Source organism: Phyllobates terribilis, unplaced genomic scaffold (genome assembly GCF_046119375.1).
Source record: "Phyllobates terribilis strain yellow unplaced genomic scaffold, ASM4611937v1 Scaffold_3__8_contigs__length_932513732, whole genome shotgun sequence".
Lineage (NCBI taxonomy): Eukaryota > Metazoa > Chordata > Amphibia > Anura > Dendrobatidae > Phyllobates > Phyllobates terribilis.
Genome location: NW_027362763.1, coordinates 198,825,014 through 198,847,363, shown reverse-complemented (window position 1 = coordinate 198,847,363; position 22,350 = coordinate 198,825,014). Strand labels below are relative to the sequence as shown.

The 22,350-nt window shown below is 46.6% G+C and overlaps 1 protein-coding gene across 4 annotated transcripts in view; it reads left to right on the top strand.

Annotated features, from left to right (window-relative positions):
• Positions 1–22,350, top strand: part of LOC141259036 (beta-galactoside alpha-2,6-sialyltransferase 1-like) — a 189,250-nt gene that overhangs the window by 106,462 nt on the left and 60,438 nt on the right. For all 4 annotated transcript variants that reach the window (XM_073674448.1, XM_073674449.1, XM_073674451.1 and 1 more), the window contains one exon: positions 313–410. In XM_073674448.1, coding sequence (XP_073530549.1) covers positions 313–410 — 98 coding nt within the window. The remainder of the gene's footprint in view (positions 1–312; positions 411–22,350) is intronic.

The window sequence follows — 22,350 nt, the reverse complement described above, 5'->3', positions numbered from 1 at the left end:
CATTTAATGCAAATCAAATTCATCTTGAATTTTACAAAAATTTTAGATTCACCAGAAATTTTTGCTAAATTCAATTTTGCCAAATCTAGCAAAATTACACCCGGCAAGCCTCCATTTTGCTAACTCATAAAGGACCAGGAAGGGGTTAAAAAGTCTTAGACAATCCCCTTCCTCAGCCCTCCTCATACTTGTCCTGTTGCCACCTGTCCTCTAGCTGACTCATCTATCTTGTTTCTATCATCAATCTTACTTCATATACCGAGTAAAATGTATTGTAAATTTAAATTACAAGGTGTCTTTTTGCATTTACAGACTCCCATGATGCTGTTCTTAGATATAATGCTGCACCTACAAAAGGGTTTGAAATAGATGTGGGATCAAAAACAACATTCCGCCTAATAAATTCGCAGGTAAATTTAAAGATATTGTCAAAAAAAGGGCTCTCAAACTGGATCCACCATGCATTTGAGGGCTCTAAAGCAGTCCAGATTTGTAAGGCGTTCTTGAGGCTAAAAGAAGGTTTTTTTTGGGAGAACACTATTGTTCCCCTTGGTAGTGGAGGTCGCTTACCCATATGATTAAAAAGAAGGGAAGCGGTGCCGCTGTCAACAGCAGATTTCTCAAAAATATGCAAGAGAGTTAGTATCACTGATGAAACCACTGCACATTAGCAAAGCACTGCAGCTGATTGTCTGTGATCAGTAATAGTCTACTTGTCCTTGAGAACTGAAGTGTGGATTGCATATTGTGAAGCACAAAGCAGGACTCTACCGAAAAAAATATTCAGCCTCTCCAGTCATCGGGTGAACAGTACAGGTGATTGATTGATCAAGTGAAAAAGTATGAAAGTTGGACAGAGTAGACAGGCATCGCTATCATAATCATAGCTTATCAATTAGTGATGAGCGAGCATGTTCGCTACTGCTCGGTGCTCACCCGAGCATCTCACTGCTCGACATGCTCGGCGCTCGCCGAGTATTTTCGGGGTTGCTCGGCGGGAGCTCGGGTCTCTTCCCTGCATGTTTGGTGCTCTTTAGAGCGCCAATGAACATGCAGGGATTGCCTGCCACTCACTGTAATGCCGTAGCCATGTTGGTTGTGGCATTACAGTGATTGGCTGGCCGCACAGTGTCATCAGGTCTATATCAGACCTGGTGCCACCGTGCTCGTCACAGTCACTCCTGAATCAGACAGTGTAGGATGAGGTGCTGCTGAGCTAGGGAGAGATTTGCTTGTTTCTAGTTAGTGTAGGTGTACCAAACTATATTAGAGAAACATATCCATCTCAACAAACAGTCCTTCTGAGGACTAATCCATCTGCAGAGATATCAGGCAGGCAGTGTATATAGGCAGGCAGGCAGGGTATAGAGCAGACTGCAGTGCACATAGGACAAGAGACTCCATTCCAGTTTTGTCTGCTGCTGCTGTTAGGTATTTCTAGAAATAGGCCCAGGTATCAGGGGCCAGGAATAATTTTTTTTTGGATCTTATCCTCATTATTTGCTTAAAAAGCAATTCAGAGAACACTGTTTTTCTGCGCCATTTGCTTGTTGGCACTGCAGAATACAGCCAGGTCCTTTCCATATTACAGTGCTAAAAATCCAGCTATTTAAAACTGTGGTTTGTCCGTCACACAGATCACATATAATTGCGCTGAAAATACTGCCATCGGATCACATATACGTTTTCAGAAAATACTGCCATTTCTGACCTCCATTAAAAATTTGTTGCAGTGTGTCAGTGAAGCAATTGACACCAGATTGCTGTTCAAAATAGTTACCTACAGGCCAGGTATTTAAAACTGTGTTTTCTCCGTCACATGGATCACATATATGTTTTCCGAAAATACTGCCATTTCTGACCTCCATTAAAAATTTTGATTCAGTGTGTCAGTGAAGCAATTGACACCAGATTGCTGTTCAAAATAGTTACCTACAGGCCAGGTATTTAAAACCGTTTTTTCTCCGTCACACGGATCACATATACGTTTTCTGAAAATACTGCCATTTCTGACCTCCATTAAAAATTTCTTGCAGTGTGTCAGTGAAGCAATTGACACAAGTTTGCTTTTCAAAATAGTTACCTACAAGCCAGGGATTTAAAACTGTGTTTTCTCCGTCACACGGATCACATACTGCCATTTCTGACCTCCATTAAAAATTTGTTTCAGTGTGTCAGTGAAGCAATTGGCACCAGTTTGCTGTTCAAAATAGTTACTTACAGGCCAGGTATTTAAAACTGTGGTTTGTCTGTCACACAGATCACATATAAGTTCGCTCCAAATGCAGTCATTTGTTGTGAGCATGGAAGATATTGTCCTCCATTTATAATGGACAAGGCACGTGGCAATGGTCGGGGAACTGGACGTGATGGTGATGATGGTGCATGCAGAGGCCGAGGCCGTGGGCAAGCTGAAATTGTGTCACAACAAACACCCATATCTTCTCGCCTGACCTTCCTGTCCCAATTAATAGGGGACCACTGAACACCACTATTGAACACAGAGCAGTGTGAAAAGGTTATTGGTTGGATAGCAGATAATGTCCAGTCACTTAGCCACCACTATCACCACCTTGTCTTCCACACGGTCAAGTCTCAGTAGCTGTGAGTCTGGACCGCATATTCCTCACCCTGAACCTCCTTCCTCCCACCATGCCGAGTGCTCGGAGACAACTGATCCCACACTTGGACACTCCGAAGAGCTGTTCACTTTTCCATTTATAGATTCAGGCCTCTCGCCTGGTCCACTTGAAGAGGGGCAAGAGGAGATCGCATGTAGCAATGCCCAAATATGTGAGCAGCCACAGTCACAAGAAGGCGACTGTGGGAAAGTGTCACAAGAGGTGGACGATGATGAGACACAATTGCCAGAATGTCAGGAGGTGGACCAGAGTGCGGAAATGGAAGATGAGGTGGTGGATGATATAGTAACTGACACAACCTGGCAGGAGGACATACAGAGCGAGGAGAGCAGCACACAGGGGGAGGTAGGCAGAGCACCCCAACAGGCAGGAAGAAGCAGTGTGGTGGCCGCTGAAAGAAGGCAGGCAACCGCTCCCCGTAACACCAACACGAAGGAAGTTGCCAGTACAACTGATAGGTCTTCCCGATTCTAGTTGTTTTTTAAAGACTCTGCCGATAACCCCAAAAAGGCCATTTGCTCCACCTTCCAGGCCAGCATCGGAAGGGATGGCAAAACGACCAGCCTGACCACCACCAGCATGATCAGGCACATGGCAGCAAAGCACCAGGGTCCAGGAACAGTGTCTGCGGGTGGCACCATTGCTTCTTCCACTGTTATGCATGCAAGCCAATCCCCTGTATTTGGTGCATGCGAAGATGCCTCCTGCCCTGCGCTTGTCATTGCACGCTCTCAAGTAGCAGCATCATGGAGCACGTCCACATCCTTGTCCCAGCGCAGCGTTCAGTTGTCCATACCCCAGTCCTTGGAACGCAAGCGCAAATACGCAGCCAACACCCCACAGTCCACAGTACTAAATTCTCACATTTCACGACTGCTTGCGCTCGAAATGTTGTCTTTTAGGCTTGTGGAGACGGAAGCATTCTGCAACCTGATGGTGGCGCCCGTCCCTCGGTACTTGGTCCCCAGCCTCCACTATTTCTCCCTTTGTGCTGTCCCCGCATTACACACGCACGTGTCGCAAAACATTAGCCGTGCCCTCAACAACGCAGTTACCGGGAAAGTCCACCTAATCACGCACACGTGGACAAGTGCTTGTGGGCAGGGATGGTACATCTCACTGACGGCACACTGGGTTAACATAGTGGAAGCCGAGACCCAGTCGGACATTGGGACGGAACACGTCCTCCCGACGCCAAGGATTGCGGGCCCTAGGTCAATCAGGGTTGCCCCCACAGTCTACAGCTCCTGCACCTCATCCTCCTCAGCCGCCTCCTCCTCTTCAGCCTCCATCTACGAAATGACCACATCAGTCACAAGCTGAAAGCACTGCAGCACTGCCTCGGCCAAGCGGCAACAGGCTGTGCTGAAGCTAATATGCTTAGATGACAAACCGCACAATGCTGAAGAGTTGTGGACAACTCTGAAAGAGCAGGCAGATATGTGGCTCACACCGCTGAACCTACAGCCATGTATGGTCGTGTGTGACAATGGCTGGAACCTGGTGGTGGCTCTGAGGCGAGGCGAGCTCACACACGTACCATGCCTGGCCCATGAGCTTAACCTCGTGGTTCAGCGGTTTCTCAAATCCTACCCGGAGCTGCCGGATCTGCTTGTTAAAGAACGCCGCCTGTGTTCCCATTTTAGAAAGTCACCTACAGCTTACGCCACCCTTGCCGTGTTTCAGCAGCGTTTGCATCTTCCGGTTCACAGACTGGTATGTGATGTCCCCACGCTTTCTAACTCTACACTGCAGATGTTGAGAAGGATTTATGAGCAGAAGAGGGCAGTTGTTGAGTACTAGCATCAACAAAACCATCGGTATTCAGTTCAGAATCCACACATGAGACCTCAGGAGTGGACATGGATGTCAGACATATGTACCATGCTCCAAAACTTTGAGGTCTCCACCAAGATGGTGAGCAGCGATGATGCCATAATTAGCGTCACCATCCCGCTTCTCCGTCTTCTGAAACACTCTCTGCTCACAATCAAAGAGGATGCATTGCAGGCAGAGCACGATGAGATGGAGCAAGGAATCATACAGGGTGATTACACACAGCCCAGCCTCATCTCATCCCAACGTGGATTGGGTGACAATGAGGAAGAGGAGGAGGAGGAGGAGGAACAGGAGCTAGTTTCATGCACTATAGACGGTGCTACCTGCACAACTGTCATACGGTCTGTTCAGCATGGATGGCCAGAGGAAAGAGAGGAGGAGGAGGAAGAGAGCTTGGTCAGTCATCCTCTTGGTGAGGACACGAAAGTCTTGCCTGTTAGCAGTCTGGCACGCATGGCTGAGTTTATGTTACCCTGCCTTTCCCATGACCCTTGCATTCTCAAAATTTTGGGTGACAGTTATTACTGGTTGGTGACACTTCTAGACCCATTTTACAAGGAGAACTTTATATCTCTTATTCCTGAGGCGGACAGGTCTACAAAAATGGGGCAGTACCAGAAGGTCCTTGCTGCGGAACTATTAAAAAAAATTCCGATCTGAAAATGCTGGCGGCAGAGATCACAGTTCGCTGGACAATCAAGGAGTACAGGCGAGAGAGACACAAATGCAATCCAGCAGAAGCAGGAGAACACTGTCAAAGTTCTGGGACAGTTTTCTCAGAAACTCCCATCGCACAGGGGCTGAGGTGCGGGGTACTCTCACAAGGAGTGCAAAGTTTGGGAACATGCTGAGAGAGTACCTTGCCGACCGTACCAACGTCCTCCGTGATTCCCCTGTGCCTTTTAATTATTGGGTATCCAAGTTGGATACGTGGAATGAACTGGCTCTCTACGCCTTGGAGGTCCTGGGCTGGCCTGCCGCTAGCGTTTTATCAGCGGGTTTTTAGTGCCGCTGGTGGAATTATAACTGATAAGCTCATCCGCCTGTCAACTGAAAATGCTGACAGGCTGACTCTTATAAAAATGAACAAGGGCTGGATTGGGCCAGACTTCTCAACCCCACCGAATGATAGCAGCGTAACATAAATTCAAATCCAGTGTCTTTTTTTGAGGGGTGTATTCCCATGCACCTCTTCACACCCACACATGGGTATACGCTTCCTGATTTTGTCTATTTGCTCTTGTCCTCCTTCTCCTCATCCTGCGCCACCATATCACCAGGGTGACCGTAGTCCATGATGCAACACCCACATAATTTTTTTCAAGGGTGTTTATGATGCCCATAAAAAAAATTTTTTATACAGTGTGTTCATATGTACGCCCCAGGGGTAAATGTTTGTAGGCCCATACACTTAGTGCATGGGCATTACAAGTATAGGAGACCCGCTCCTTTCTAATGGGAACATTTTTATATGAGGCCCTCTAAGTCTCTTCCAAGGGGCATTGGAGTGCCTCCCAATTTTTGGCAGCCCTTGCATTCACTGCATAGGCCAACACTATGGGAGACCCTCTCCTTTCTAATGGAAATTTGTCATTATTGTGGCCCTGCTCTATGTGTCTTTAAATTGTTAGTGGGGTTTTCCTAAATTTGGTCAGCCATTTGACTCACTGCATACCCTATAACTGTATAGAAGACCCTCTCCTTTCTAATGGGAACATGTCGTACTTGTTACTGTGGCCCTGCTCTATGTGTCTTTAAATTGTTAGTGGGGTTTGTCCTAAATTTGTTCAGCCGTTGGACTCACTGCATACCCTATAACTGTTTAGCAGACCCTCTCCTTTCTAATGGGAACATGTCATACTTGTTACTGTGGCCCTGCTCTATGTGTCTTTAAATTCTTAGTGGCGTTTTCCTAAATTTGGTCAGCCATTGTACTCACTGCATACCCTATAACTGTATAGCAGACTCTCTCCTTTTATAATGGGAATTTGTTGTTACTGTGGCCCTGCTCTATGTGTCTTTAAATTCTTAGTGGGTTTTTTCCCAAATTTTGGCAGCCCTTGCAGTCACAGCATGGGCATTACCACTATAGGAGACCCTCTCCTTTATAATGGGAACATTTTTTTCACTGAGACCCTCCTCTATGTCTTTTCAAAGGGGTATTGGGTTGCGTCCAAATTTTTGGCAGCCCTTGCTGTCACTGCATACGCAATAACAGTATAGGAGACACACTTGTTAATAATGGGAACAACAAAGCATAGTCGGCTGATGGCTCTCTAACAATAGCTAGGGCTGGCTGCTTGCCTTTTAAGAATAGTAAGGGCCCTCTGATGGTCCTATAAAAATAGGCTTTATGACTTTCAGAGTCCCTCCATCATAAATGAAACAGGATGTGTCTGATGATGTGTCACTCACCACTTTGCCAGATAAGGTTGTAAAATGTTAAAATGACATTTCCCGTGAATGCATTTGTCTTAAAAAATGACGTAAAAAAAACAAAACAATAGGATCTTTCTTTAGTATAAAAAACAGCGTCGCCAATTTAACCTCAATTTGTTCAGCTCCGGCACCTCCTCCTCCATCTCCGAAATGACCACATCAGTCACAAGCTGACAGCACTGTAGAACTGCCTTGGCCAAGCGGCAACAGGCTGTGCTGAAGATAACATGCTTAATGCTTAGGTGACAATCCGCCCAGCGCTGCAGAGTTATTGAAAGCTGTAACACAGCAGCCTGATCTGTGGCTCTCACCACTGAACATACAGCCAGGCATGGTCGTGTGTGACAATGGGCGGAACCGGGTGATGGAGAAATGACACCCGGAGTAGATATGGTTTCCCTCTATGCTAGTCCTTTCACCGAGCTAAAGAATATGGCTATGGTGAAATACAACTCCCACTGTGAAGCTGTTTCAGATTGAAAAACATTGGGCCCACCAGAGGATTTGAATCTGAGGGCTCACCTTTCTCCCCCGCTCAAGAGCCACAAAGCAGCTGCAAAGTTAGCGCTATCATGAACTCTACTGATGTAGAAGCCAGGGCACACCAGAGAATTCTTTGGTGGAACCGTCCAACCCTGCAGTCCTGGCTAAGAAAAGTGTGTGGGAAGGTTCCTGGACACTCTATGTCTGCTTTTTTACTGAGGTGGAAACCCACGCAAACACAGGGAGAACATACAAAATCCTTGCAGATGTTGTCCTTGCTGGGATTTGAACCCAGGATCCCAGCGCTGCAAGGCTTCAGTGCTAACCACTGATCCAATGTGCTGCCGTTCACCCTCTGATATCTAACAAGCTTGAGAAACTTGCACCTACTGCCACTCTATCTTCAGGTCCTTTGTGAGAAACTAGTGTATTTGGGCAGCCACTCAGTCTACCAAATAAAATTCCTGAAAAGGAAATTGGGGATGGCTTTGCTACTGGTACTGGGGGCAGTGCTAGTACCATGGCGTTGTACCATAGTTTACTAGAAATATTCCAGGCTGGTATGAGGCAAGCAAATTCCCACAGAAAAGTACCAGCAGTAATGTTCAGAGACCTGCGCTTGAAGAAGGCGGAGACAACACCGGGAGAAATAGTGACGGCTGGGGACCGAGTATGGACACGAGGCATGAGGCATGAGGTTGTGAAAAGTTTCCGCCTCCACAAGCCTAAAAGGCCACATTTCAAGTGCAAGCAGCTGCCCAGAATGGGTGGCTGGCTGCATACTTGCGCTTGCATTCCAAGTAACAGAAAACTAAGCAGATGGTGTTCTCTATCATCTATCATCACCTCAGCACTATTAACTCTCCAGAAGGAGAAGCCAGGGCCCACCGGAGGAGTCTCCGGTTTTCTGGTGGGTCCGTCCATCCCTGCCGAGAAGCAGCCCTGGCTAAGCAAAGTGTGGGGGAAGGTTCCCGGACACTCTATGGCTGCTTTTTTAATGTGGATCGGACGTGCTTATGCATGTTATTTCTCAAACCGCATTGCAGATCAGGCCATTGCCCAACTCTGTAGTCATGAAATTAAATGCGCAAAGAAAGAGGTTTGTGTGTCAAAGCACCACCGACAAGTGCGAGTTGATGTTGGATGGGCTGCCATGGCTTCTGCAACAAGCTGCATTAGAGGACTTCCTGGGAGAAATGATACCCGGAGTAAATACAGCTTCTCTATGCCAGTCCTTTCACCAAGCTAAAGAATATGGCTGTGGTGAAATACAACTCTTAGCAAAAAAAGCTGTGGACTGTCTCCGTAGTGTCCCTGGCCACATTCACCTGTTCACGTGCTTGTGGTTAGGTGGTCCTTCCCAGTAAGTGCACTGGGGAGGGCACTGGTAATGTTGTGGGACCCATGCTTGTGGAAGGCGGAGACGATACCGGGAGAAATAGTGGTGGCTGGGGACCGAGTATGTACACCCGGCCGTCGCCAGCATAAGGTTATGAAAAGCTTCAACCTCCACAAGCCTAAAAGGCCACATTTCAAGTGAAAGCAGCTTTAGAGGACTTCCTGGGAGAAATGACAGCTGGGTAGATATGGTTTCCCAAATCCTTTCACCAAGTTAAAGAATATGGCTGTGGTGAAATACAACTAAGCAAAAAAAGCTGTGGACTGGCTCCGTACCGTCCCTGGCCACATTCACCTGTCCACGTGTTTGTGGTTAGGCGGTCCTTCCCAGTAAGTGCACTGGGGAGGGCACGGGTAATGTTGTGGGACCCGTACTTGTGGGAGGCGGAGATGATACTGGGAGAAATAGTGACGAATGGGGACCAAGCATGGACACCCTGCCGCTGCCGGCATGAGGTTATGAAAAGCTTTCGCCTCCATGACCCTAAAAGGCCACATTTCAAGTGAAAGCAGCTTTAGAGGACTTCCTGGGAGAAATGACTGCTGGGTAGATATGGTTTCCCAAGTCCTTTCACCAAGCTAAAGAATATGACTGTGGTGAAATACAACTCAGCAAAAAAAGCTGTGGACTGGCTCTGTACCATCCCTGGCCACATTCACCTGTCCACGTGTTTGTGGTTAGGCGATCCTTCCCAGGAAGTGCACTGGGGAGGACACGGGTAATGTTGTGGGACCCATGCTTGTGGAAGGCGGAGACGATACCGGGAGAAATAGTGGCGGCTGGGGGCCGAGTATGGACACCCGGCCGCCGCCGGCATGAGGTTATGAAAAACTTCCGCCTCCACGAGACTAAAAGGCCACATTTCAAGTGGAAGCAGTTTTAGAGGACTTCCTGGGAGAAATGACAGCTGGGTATATATGGTTTCCCAAGTCCTTTCACCAAGCTAAAGGATATGACTGTGGTGAAATACAACTCAGCAAAAAAAGCTGTGGACTGGCTCCGTACCACGTGTTTGTGGTCTGGGGACCAAGTATGGATACCTGGTCGCCGCCGCCATTAGATTGTGGACAGCTTCCGTCACCACGAGCCTAAAATAACACATTTCAAGTGCAAGCAGCTATCAAAAATTTGGCAGTATAGTATTGCAACCTGTGGGTGGGTGGGCGGCTGGCTGCATACTTCCTCTTGCATTCCAAGGAATGGGGTACGGACAACTGAACGCTGCACTGGGACAAGGACGTGGACGGTGATTGTTGCAAGTCTGCAATGACATGTGCATTGCGGGAGGCATTTTAGCATGCGCCAAGGATCACTTATGATGGGCACACTTTTAGGCAGTGACCTAGGAGTCAGAGATGCTTCCAGAGGTCTTCCCCATGCTGTTCCCATGTCTTTTCAGCACTGTATGCATGTGTCTGATGATGTGTCACACACCACATGGCCAGATAAGGTTGTAAAATGTTAACTGTGACTTTTCCCAGTGAATGCATTTGTCTTGGTTGAAAGCAATGCAAAAATGCAAAAACGCATCAAAAATGCTACGTGTGAACATAGCCTAATGTGTGGAGGAGTATTTTTGTTTTTGGTTATTTATTTTGCCTTATATACAAGTCATTACCCTGGAAATGATGTTCCTTAACATATTTCCCAGGAAAATCCATTTTGGTTTCGTTTTTGTATGTTTTATTGTGAGTCTGTAAATGTGGCATAATACTCTGACAACGTTGTTGACAGCAGTGACCCAGGAGTCAGAAATGCTTCCAGGGGTCTTCCCCATGCTGTTCCCATGTCATTTGAGCACTTTTCCCTTCGATTTGGGCAATTTTTAGGCCCTCTGCAGACCGCCGGGAGGAGCCACCTGAAAAATACTCGAGTTTCCCATAGACTTACATTGGGCTCGTTGCTCGGGTCGAGCACCCGAGTATTCCAATTTGCTCGACCCGAGCAAAGAGTACGCGAGCATTTTAGTGCTCGCTCATCACTATTATCAATAAATCCATCTGCAATAAGCTCCCTGACATTCACAAACTCTTTATAAACATGCAACAAGTATACCTATGCTGAAGAAGACATCTATCAATATCCACATCGAACTTTCCTCCCACCTCTTATCCAACTCACTCGTCAACAACCTACAATCTGGCTTCTATCCCACCCCACTCTACGGAAACTGGCCTAACCAAAATTACTAATGACTTACTAACCACTGAAGCTAGCAAAATATTCTCTATACTCATTCAAGACCTGTTCTTTGCCTTCGACAACCACTCTCTCATACTACAGATCTTCTTCCTTGGCATCAAAGACCTTGCACTTCCCTAAATCTCTTCATACCTCACTAACTGCCCATTTAACATCTCCCATTCCCATACTACCTTCCCATCGTACCCTCTCTCTGTTGGTGTCCCTCAAGACTCTGTCCTGGGACTGCTACTCTTCTCCATCAATACCTTTGGCCTGGGAAAATTTATGAAGTTTCATTGCCTCCAGTTTCATCTATATGGTGATGACACTTAGATCTACCTCTCCTGCCCAGATGTCACCTCTCTGCTGTCCAGAATCCCAGAGTGTCTATCAGCCATATCCTCTTTCTTTTTATCACGCTTCCTAAAGCTCAATATAGATAAAAGTAAATTAATCATCTTTTTTCCATCCCACTTAACCTCACTACCCAATCTATCTATCACAATAAATCACATCACGCTTTCCTCTGTACCAGAAGTCCGCTACCTCAGGGTTACCCTGGACTCTGCCTTGTCCTTCAAACTACACATCCAAGCCCTTAACACCTCCTGCAGCCTCCAACTAAAAAAATATTTCCAGAATCCATCCTTTTCTCAACCCTTAATGTCCTAAAATGTTAGTTCATGCCCACATCATCTCTCACCTTGACTACTGCAATATCCTCCTCTGTGGCCTCCCAGCTAACACTCTGGCACTTCTCCAGTCCATCCTTAACTCTCCTGCCCAATTAATCCACCTCTCCCCTCGCTACTCATCCAGATCTCTGCTCTGCAAATCTCTTCATTGGCTTCCAATTCTCCAAAGAATCCAGTTCAAACTAGTAACACTGACCAACAAGGCCATCAATAATCTATCTACTCTATATATCTCCAAACTAATCTCTCAATATCTTCCCACACATATTCTTCGGTCCTCCCAAGACCTCCTTCTCTCCTCCACACTCATATGTTCCTCATCCAGTCACCACCAAGATTCTTCCTCATCCTTTATAATTCCATACCCCAATGTGTGCGATTGTCTCCCACATTCAGAACCTTCAGACGGAACTTAAAAAAAGTCTCTTCAAGCTTACAGCATGCAATAACCCTGCTGTCAACTCAATACTACTGGAGCAGCTGCAACCCCCTAACCTACTGTCTCCTTCCCTATTACCCTGTAGACTGTAAGCCCACAAAGGTAGGGCCCTCTCCCCCTCTGTTTCAGTCTGTCATTATTAGTCTGTTAATTGTAATTTAAATTTGTAATTTATATGTAAACTCCTTTTCACGTGTACAGCACCATGGAATCAATGATGCTCTAAAAATAAATAATAATCCTAGCAGTGAAAATCTCGTTTAGGCTATGTGCCCACGATGCAGAAATGCTCCGGATTTTTCCTGAGCGTTTCTGCATCTCCCCTGGCAGAAAAAACGCATGCGGATTGTACATGCATTTTTCCTGCCAGGGACATGCGGATGTGAAGCGTTCTTCACATGCATTTCCGCATGCGGGTTGTCAAGCGCTTTCCAAGCAATTTTAGCATCACTTGGAAAGTGCTTGTCAACTTGGTCACACTATATAAATCCATGCAAACAGCATGGATTTATATACTGTGACCCCAAAGAATGGTTAAAAATAAACAAATAAATATATATTTACCTTCCAATGGCCCCCGGAGTCTTGCTTCACCATCCCGGCGGCCGGCAGATCGCGGTACACTAAAGGACCTGCCAACGTCAGCGTCGCGTGACCCGTCACATGACTATGACGTCAGCGCAGGTCTTTCAGTCCATCACGATCTGCCAGAATGAGAGGAGGAGCGCACCGCGGGCCGCCAGAAGGTAAGTATATATTTATTTTTTATTTTATTCTTTTTTTTTACAGTTTGTATGGTACCCGAGTCCGGAGGAGAGTCTCCTCTCCTCTAGACCTGGGTACCATCCGCACATTGAAACGCTTGGATTCCGCATCTACAGATGCAGTGATGCAAAATCCAAGCGATTCAATGCAAGTCAATGGCGGCGAAAACGCAGCACTTCCGCAAAATAATTGGAAACGCTTAAAAAACGCATCGTGGGCGCACAGCCTAAAACTAAATTCAAGTCTTCCTGACTTCTGATGCTCCCAGGGCATGGGGACGACTACTCGGCGCCCAGGCCTTGCTGTTAGTTTTGGGGGATGTCGCGGTGGCCGGCTCCCGGGCCCGTACCCTGGGGTCACTCTTAAAAGCAAGGAATAATGGGGGGAAAGGTGTATGGGAAAGGGGAAAGTTTGTGACGCCACCCGTGGTGTCTGGTGAGGATCACTAGCGCTGCTACAGTCCTCTGAGGCCGGTGGTCAGGCCGCTTAGTTGGTGCGGCTCCCCACAGGTGGAGGGGGGCCTCAGGGCAGCGTAAGAAAAGGGATGCAGGACAGAGGGGACCCAGCCGGGTCAGGAGAAGAATAGGCACACTCACAACAGTTCACTTCAGTACCTTTACTGGTGGTGTTTCAGGCACGATCCAGGGCACTTTAGGGTGAAGGGTGCATTTCAGGACTCTCCCCAGTGAGCGGGTGTGGGGCCTCCTGTTTCTTGCCTTTTCCTGATAAGTTTATGACCTGCCTGGAGCTAGGCCTAACTTGGTCTCTGTCTTGTACCTGCTGACCTGGTGGTAGGGCCTTCTGTTGGAGATCACACTCCCTGGTCTCTTGGGCCTCTGTGATTCCTGACCCTGGGATAATGGTCAGCTTCTGGTGTTCCTGGGACATGTAGTTCGCCAGGGGTTCCGGTTGTTTCTGCTGGTCCTAGAGATCCTTGCAGACACGGACCCAGTGTCCGGTATATGGTCTTGGGGTGAGCTGGCTAAGCTCCTCTGCCCCCTATGTAGCTCGCTTACTCGACTTGCCTTCGGCCGCGCTCCGGGCCCTCACTAGGCTTCACACTGGCAGTAGGCCTCGCTACTCTTCACCGCTCTTATGGCGTCAGCACGCCTTAGGCTCACTAACCTGAGCTCAATGAGTCTGGGCTGGACTCATAACCTCTCTCTGGCTGAAGCAGACTGTAGACTCTAGACTGACTTACAGACTCAGACTTCAGACCAGACTTAGACTGAACTGCCTAGCTCCACCTTCACTTTTTATATCCCTATCCGGGCTCCCTCTGGTGGTCTGAGGTGGAAGGTGGAGGTGTGTGTATGCTGTGAGGGCCTCTTGTGGAGGAATCCGTCCATGCTCCCCTCTAGGATCTGTGGCACCAATGCGCAGCAGGGCGCCACACTTCCTTTCTGAAAAGATGGCATATATGCTTAATGGTGACAGGCTTTTAAGGGGTACAATGCTTGGTGGTTACTCTCACATTTAGTGAGCACAGTGTTTCACCAGCGAAACAGAATGGCAGTACAATTGCAGCAAGTTTTACAGTTTTTACTTTAAACCTAGCAGTCAGGCTATTCCTCAGTTTGTTCTGAGCTCTCTATTTTTTATACTATTGTTCTAAGTGGCTTGACTCCCTACTGAATCCTACCCTCCTACCCCTGCTTGCAGGATGCCAACCAGGATAGCTTCACATATTGTAAGATACAATCTCAAATTTTAAAAGTGCATTATAATACATCTTAACATTGCAACTTTATAAGTTGATGAGTATCGGTGCTACCTGAAATGAAGATCTTCATGATTTGAGGAGTCTCAGTGACCACACTTCATACAGTAGACATAAATGCAGAGCTCATGAATATAGTGGACTAATTTGCTACAGATTTACTTGTCCTCTACTGATAATCTCACAGTTTAATCGTTTTTAAGGTTGAAGGTAGACATAAGTCCATCAAGTTCAATCTATAGCCTAACATGTTGACACAGAGGAAGGTAAAAACCTTATGAAGCAGATTCTAATTGCCCTATATTAGGGGTACAATTCCTTCCTGACTCCACGTATGGCAATCAGACAAGCTCCCTGGATGCATGTCTAATCCAAGAATCTAGTAACCATAACCTGTAATAGTATATTTTTTAAGAAAGGCATCCAGACCCTCCTTGAAATTGTGTAGTGAATCAACCATTATAATAACATCATGTGGCAGAGAGTTCCATAATGTCACTGCTCTTATAGTAAAAAAAATAGCCTTTTGTGATTACGATTAGTGATGAGCGAGCGTGCTTGTCACTGCTTATTACTCGATCGAGCATGCTCGAGATCGTTAATCGGTGAGTATTTTTTGAATGCTTGGGCGGAAGCTTGAGTCACTGCCCCGCATGTTTGTCGCTTTTTAGACAACCAATAAAAATGCAGGGATTGCATTACTGTGATTGGCTGGCGCATAGCGTTATCAGGTCTATCATCTATATAAGACCCGGGAAACTATTCTTGTCACACTGTACCCAGGAAACAGGCAGAGTAGGGGCGGCTACTGCTGAACGAGGGAAAGAATTTTATCTGCGCACAGGCGGGGATTTGACCACATTAAGGCTAAGTGCCCATGATGCAACCGGCATGGATTTTATATTGTGTGACCAAGTTAGTTAAAAAAATGAATAAAAATGGTAAAAAAAAAACAAAAAACATTATACTCACCTTCCAATGGCCCCCTGATCTCCTTATCCGATGCGTCCGGTCTTCCCGGAGTCTCGCGGTTGCGTAAAATGACCTGCCATGACGCGACCGCCGACGTCAGCGGTCGCGTGACCCGTCACATGACTAAATGACATCATGGCAGGTCCTTTTAGACCATCGCGAGCTGCCGGGAAGCCAGGACGCACCATAGAGGAGACTAGGGGCCATAAGAAGGTAGGTATCATGTATATTTTTTATTTTAATTCTTTTTTTTACGGGTACTATGGTACCCGGGTCTGGATGAGAGTCTCCTCTTCTCCAAACCCGGGTACCATCAGCACATCAAATCGCTTACTATCCGCATGTGCCCATGTAGTCATGCGGATATTAAGCGATTCAATGGAAGTTTATGGCGGCGAAAACGCTGCGATTACGCATAATAATTGGTAGTGCTGCGGATTTTTCCGCAATGATAATCCGCAGCGGAAATTTCCGCAGCATGCGCACAGCACATGCGGATTATCATTGGGGAATATAGCAGACCTTCTGCCAAGCGTTTTTTAAGCATTTCTGCAGTGGAATTGCCACTGCGGAAATGCTTAAAAAACACATAGTGGGCACATAGCCTTATATTTCTTTCGAGTACAACAACAGTCCTTCTTAGGGCTAATTCTAATCAATATTAATACTGCTGTTAGTGTGAAGCCCAGGGGATGGGGATGACTCGGCGCCCGGGCCTTGTTGTCTGGTCTTGGGGATGTCGCGGTAGTCGGCTCCCGGGCCCGTACCCTGGGCCTCTCTTTAAAAGGAAGGGTGGATAATTATATGTATAAGTTCGTGACGCCACCTGTGGTGTCTGGTGAGGTTCACCAGCGCTGCAGCAGCCCACTGAGGCCGGTGTTAATGCAGCTTGCGTGGTATAGCTCCCCACAGGTGGAGCTAGGCCTCAGGGCAGCGGGGATATAAGGATGCAGGGCAGATGGGACCCAGACGGGTCAGAGCAAGAACAGGGACAGACACGATAGTCACTTCAGTACCTTTTACTGATGGAAATTCAGGCACATCCCGGAGCACTGTAGGGTGAAGGGTGCATATCAGGATCCTCCCCAGTGAGCGGGTGTAGGGCCTCCTGTTTCTTGCCTTTGTGTAGTAAGTTTCTGACCTACCTGGAGCTAGGCCTAACTTTGTCTCTGTCCTGCACCAGCTGACTTTGTGGTAGGGCCTTCTCTTGGAGTATGCGCTCCCAGCTTGCGGAGCCTCCGTGACTCCTTGTTCTGTTACGTATCAGCTCTTGGGTGATCCTGGGACCTGAAGTCTTCCAGGGGTCTCCGGTTGTCTCTACAGGGGGATATACGGCCCTGTAGACGCGGACCCGGTGTCCGGTATATGTTTTCTGGGGTGAGCTTGTACAGCTCCTCTGCCCCCAATGCTACTCCCTCCTCTAGCCTTCGGCCTCGCTCGAGGCCCTAACTAGGCTACACACAGTAGCGGCAGCTTGCTGCACTTCACCGCTCTTATGGCATCGGCACGCCTTAAGCTCTAACTGAGCTACAACTGAGTCTGGACCGGGCTTCACTGCAGGCTGACCTCTCTCAGGCTTAACTACTGCAGGAACTCTCTCAACAGACTTGACTCTCTGTTGACTCCAGACTGCACTGCCTAGCTCCACCTTCCCTTTTTATATCCCTAACGGGCTCCCTCTGGTGGTCTGAGGAGGAAGGTGGAGGTGTGTGTATGCTGCGAGGGCCTCTTGTGGAGAAATCCATTCATGCACCCCTCTAGGATCTGTGGCTCCAAGCGCAGCAAGGCGCCACATTAGCAGTAGTTAGGGAGGGATTGTGCCGGAGGCAAAGTGTAGGATAGGGTATAGTTCATTGCACATCCTTTCTGCTGCTGGAACTCATATCAATAGCCCTTCTCAGAACTACTAATGTTCTTTTTGCTCTTAATCTTGCAAATTGTTGTGAAAAGAGATATTATACGCCATTTCTACTGCTCAAGTTGTGCGTTAAAAGCGTACAGCCAGACTGCAGCACGACAACAGGCAGGAAGAAGCAGTGGGTTAGCCAGAGGCACAAAGCGGGCAACTTTTCCCCAGAACACTGGGGAAGTAACCAGGCCAAGGGTTATGTGTTCCCGAGTTTGACGCTTTTTTAAAGACAGTCCAGTTAACCCAAGTAAGCCCATTTGCAACATCTCCCATGCCAGCAGCACAACTACTAGCCTGACCACGACCAACATGCTCAGACGCATGACAGCAAAGCACGCGACAGGTTGGGCCGAATGCCAGAGTCCAGAAAAAGTGTCTGCAAGTGACACCACTGCCCCTTTCCCTCTTTCTACGTGCACACCAATCCCCTGTCCATGACGCAGGGGATTGTGACTTTCTTAAATGAAACAGGATATGTCTGATCATGTCTCACACTCAACATAGCCATATAAGGTAGTAAAATGTTAAAATTACATTTCCTGGTGAATTTTTTTTCACCATTGAAAGCAATGCAAACTTGCAAAAATGCAGCAAAAACACTACGTGTGAACATAGCCCAAGGTGTGGAGGAGCATTTTTTATCTCTTATTTTTTTTGCCTTATATACAAGTCATTATCCTGGAACGAATGTTTCTTAACATTTTTTCCAGAAAAATCCATTTTATCTTCATTTTTGTATGTTTTATTGTCAGTCTGTAAAAGTGACGTAAAACTCTGACAACATTGTTCACAACAACAATCTGGGATTCAGAGATGCTTCCAAGGGTCTTCCCCATGCTGTTCCCATGCCATTTAAGCACTGTTTCCATTGATTTGACAAATTTTAGACCCCCTCTAGATCTCCGGGGGGGGCGTTGGAAAAATGCTTGAGTTTCCCAATGACTTCCATTATACTTGTTGCTCAGGACGAGTACGCAAGCATTTTAGTGCTCGCCCAGTACTAGTGATTATTACAACCCACAACCCCAGATCTTCACAAGTGGTGGTAGCCGATGGATCACCTATCTCTGGACAGTATACCAGGGAAAGTTACTGAGCTGTGAATTTGCAGAACAGATGGCAGACTGGTGATTGCTGGAGGACAACCGGGCAACCCTAATACAAATACAACTCTTGACCGACTGGGACCAGAACACCCACAGGAGGTCAGTTCAGACATAGGAGATGGCATCTCCGTGGAGGGACTACAGCCCAGAGCTGTCATCCAGATGGCGGAGGAGTGACCGGCTGCATTGAAGCGGATGCTCGATGCTCTAGGAAAGCGGGCCACGGAGATAGAGCTGGCAGCAAATATCTGTGTGTGCATGTAGCAGTACACCCACCTGCTCCATCACAGAGGACAGTGAATAACAGGAGAGAGGGGCCCACATCTTTAAGGTGACAGGATATACCACAGTTCAATGAGGACACCTCGGATACTGATGAACATCTCCGGTTATTTTAGAACCTCTGCCTGCTGCATGAGATGTCAGTCTGTGACTGGCTGAGATTTTTGAGCATTAGCCTGACCGGAAAAGCAAGAGAATCATTTAATTTGTCTTCTGGGGATCCGAGATTTTACACTACCATTTGCAGCGCATTACTAGAGAGGTATGCGTTCACGCCTGAAACTAACGTAGGAAGTTTCGAGAGACTGGCAAGCACATAAACCGGGAGTTTGTTAACGCGTTACATACTGCAGGCACTCGGTGGATAGAAGGACTGGGGGCTCAGAAAGCGAAACATATCTTAGATATATTCATGCTGTAATAATTTGTGTCCAAGCTCCCAGGTGACCTAAAAGAATGGGTGGCGGATAGAAAACCACTCAGTCTGGAGGAGGCTGCAACATTGGTTGATGATTGGTCTGCCAATCGACTCATGCTACGTGGAAATACAGCCCCAGCGAGTTGGGAACAAGGGCTTACAGGGATGCCAGTGAGACCCATGGACCAGCGAGAAAAGGAACTGTAGGGATTTCGGACTTCACAAAGAGAGGGAGGTTTCCCAAGCCCCCAAGTACTGCCCGCGTCAAAACGAGGGGGGTTAAGCTGCCATAACTGTGGATGCATGGGACACTTTGCCAGGGAATGTCGCAAATATTCTAGCCCACATCATCCGCATCCCCAACCGGTGAACACTCTGCTGCAATGGGGCTGGAATGCTGGGGGAGAGAGGATCCCACTATCCCAACTGGAAGAGACATATGTAATACAAGTACAAGTGTCCCGAACTAGATGGGACACCTCAGCGACCATGAAGTTGGAAGGATCTGAAAGATCATATGAGAGATGCTGGAGATGTCTACTATTCTGATGTATATCAGGGTAGAATGGGGACTGTGGAATTTATTCCCAAGAACAACATTGGGTATGCTTTGAGGAAACTGGATAATACAACATTTCATTCTCATGAAGGTGAAACCTCTTACATTTGTGTCTGTGCTGAAAAAGTGAGGGAGGAGTGTGAGGAGCTGGCCTTGTTCTAAAGACTATTGGACCAATGGATGTAGAGCGGAATCTGCGGCTCTAAGGGAAGGGATGCAGACTTTTTCCAGCATGGTGCACTGGTTACGTCAATATTATTGTTGTGTTGCTTACTGTGTTTTATTAGAGATTTGATTGCTTGTCAGTTCAGCCTCAGGAATCAATGTTTCCATTCAGTGACATTAAGTAGAGGAAGACGTGCAGGTTGGATCTTATGCATACATAAAGCCAGACCCAAGATTGTTAATCAAGGAAAGCAATCATTCCATTACTTTTGTTAGTGTCCCATGGGCCTCAAGCCATTGTTTTCCCAGTCACTAGTGCCATTGTGTAGATAGAGATAGTAGACCCAGCAGAGCTGTCACCACAGGGGTTTTCACAAGGTGATGAGTTCGGCCTGAGGAAAATACCTCCACCAATGCATAGTTATCTTTGGGAGGGAGGGTGTGAACACTTCTGCCCTTTCAGGGGGCTTATCCCAGGGAGGGAGGACAATATGCCATGTGTTTAGTGAGGAGTTGGTGGAGTGACTTCAAGGGGCAAGGATCTATTGCTGTGGTCCTGGTGCCTATGTACAGTATGGATTGGCCTATGTAGTTTGGAGATTGGTTGCCGGGCTGGATACCTGTGCTATGGTTGAGGGATATGTCGTTTGGATTTGAGGAACAAAGCAATGCAATGTATTTTGGCCAACTACCCGGAGTTGTTGTAAAACTATGTACGTAAGGAATAAAAAATAGTTGCATCATTAACCTGCCTATGTGATTATTACAACCCACAACCTCAGATCTTCACACTGGGTAAGTAAAATAAATAATAAAGTATACTGGAAGTGCAAATTCCCATACAAGGGCCTTGCAAAAGCATCTTCTCTATGTTAAAGAGGTTCAGTTCTCTGACAGTTACTCTTTACAATTTAATGCTCATGTAATGTCCTCAAAAAAAACTTAAAGGGGTATTCCAAAATTGAAATATCCATAGAATATGTCATCAGTAGAGATCGGTAGGTTTCAAACACCCAACATCCTCACCAATAAGATGAGAACTCCTCGAACAGTGGCTCAAACTAAGTGCTGTACGAGGAAGAACACAGCAATTTTGTACATTGTGTACTGGCTGCTGTGAGTAGTGCTGTTTATCTCCCCTTCTTTGAGGGTCCCATCTTAAAGAGTTAAAGTTCAGTTTAATCAATAGATCTTGTAATAAAAATAAGTTCCACAATCTGATGTGTTAATAAAAAATGTTCCTGTGCTGAGATAATCTTATAAATGTGCCCCTGCTGTGTACTGTGTAATGGCTGTGTCTGACCGTGCAGGAACACGGTCTGATCATACCACATCTCCTGGAAAAATGTTTCCCAGCCTATATAAAAAAATTCTTACAGAAAGAATCAGCTGTGATCCTGTGCTGTAACTTCTGTATAATCTTTTGCTTTCTCCCCTGCCCAGGAGCTGTAGTATATCTGACCATGTTCTTGAATGGCTGGTCACAGCCATTACATAGTACATAGCAGGGACACATTTATAAGATTATCTTGGGACACAAACATTTGTTCAACACATCCAATTGTGGAACTTATTTTTATTACTAAGATCAATAAGTTAAAATTTACTTTATTAATGAGACAACTCCTTTAACTTATGCTGTCTGCCGCTATAGCTATTTGGTATACCCCTACATGATTGTTTCCCTGAAAGGCTTATAAAAATGAAAGGTGTCAGGATCAGGACTACTGCCTCCACTAATGTTTTCCCAAATACCACTCGCTCACAACACACTTGCCTCAGATGCTGCAGTAAAGAGGGACTCTGCTTCCCACACTCACTTATCTAATCACCTATAGCAATATACTGACAAATTTGCTAAATTGCACCCTGCAGCTAGTTCTCACACCCACACCACACTGCCACCCAGGGCCGGCTCCAGGTTTTTCTGGGCCCCGGGCGAAAGAGTCTCAGTGGGCCCTTTTAACACATACACGATTCATGATGCACAGATACGGCGGAGAAATAAATATATAAATATATATATATATATACAGTGCCTACAAGTAGTATTCAACCCCCTGCAGATTTAACTGGTTTGATAAGATGCAAATAAGTTAGAGCCTTCAAACTGCAAACGTGAGTAGGTTTTATGAACAGAAGCATAAATCTTACAAACCAAAAAGTTATGTTGCTCAGTTGAATTTTATTAAATTTTAAACATAAAATTGTGGATCAATTATTATACAACCCCTATGTTTAATATTTTGTGGAATAACCCTTGTTTGCAATTACAGCTAATAATCGTCTTTTATAAGACCTGATCAGGCCGGCACAGGTCTGTGGCGTTATCTT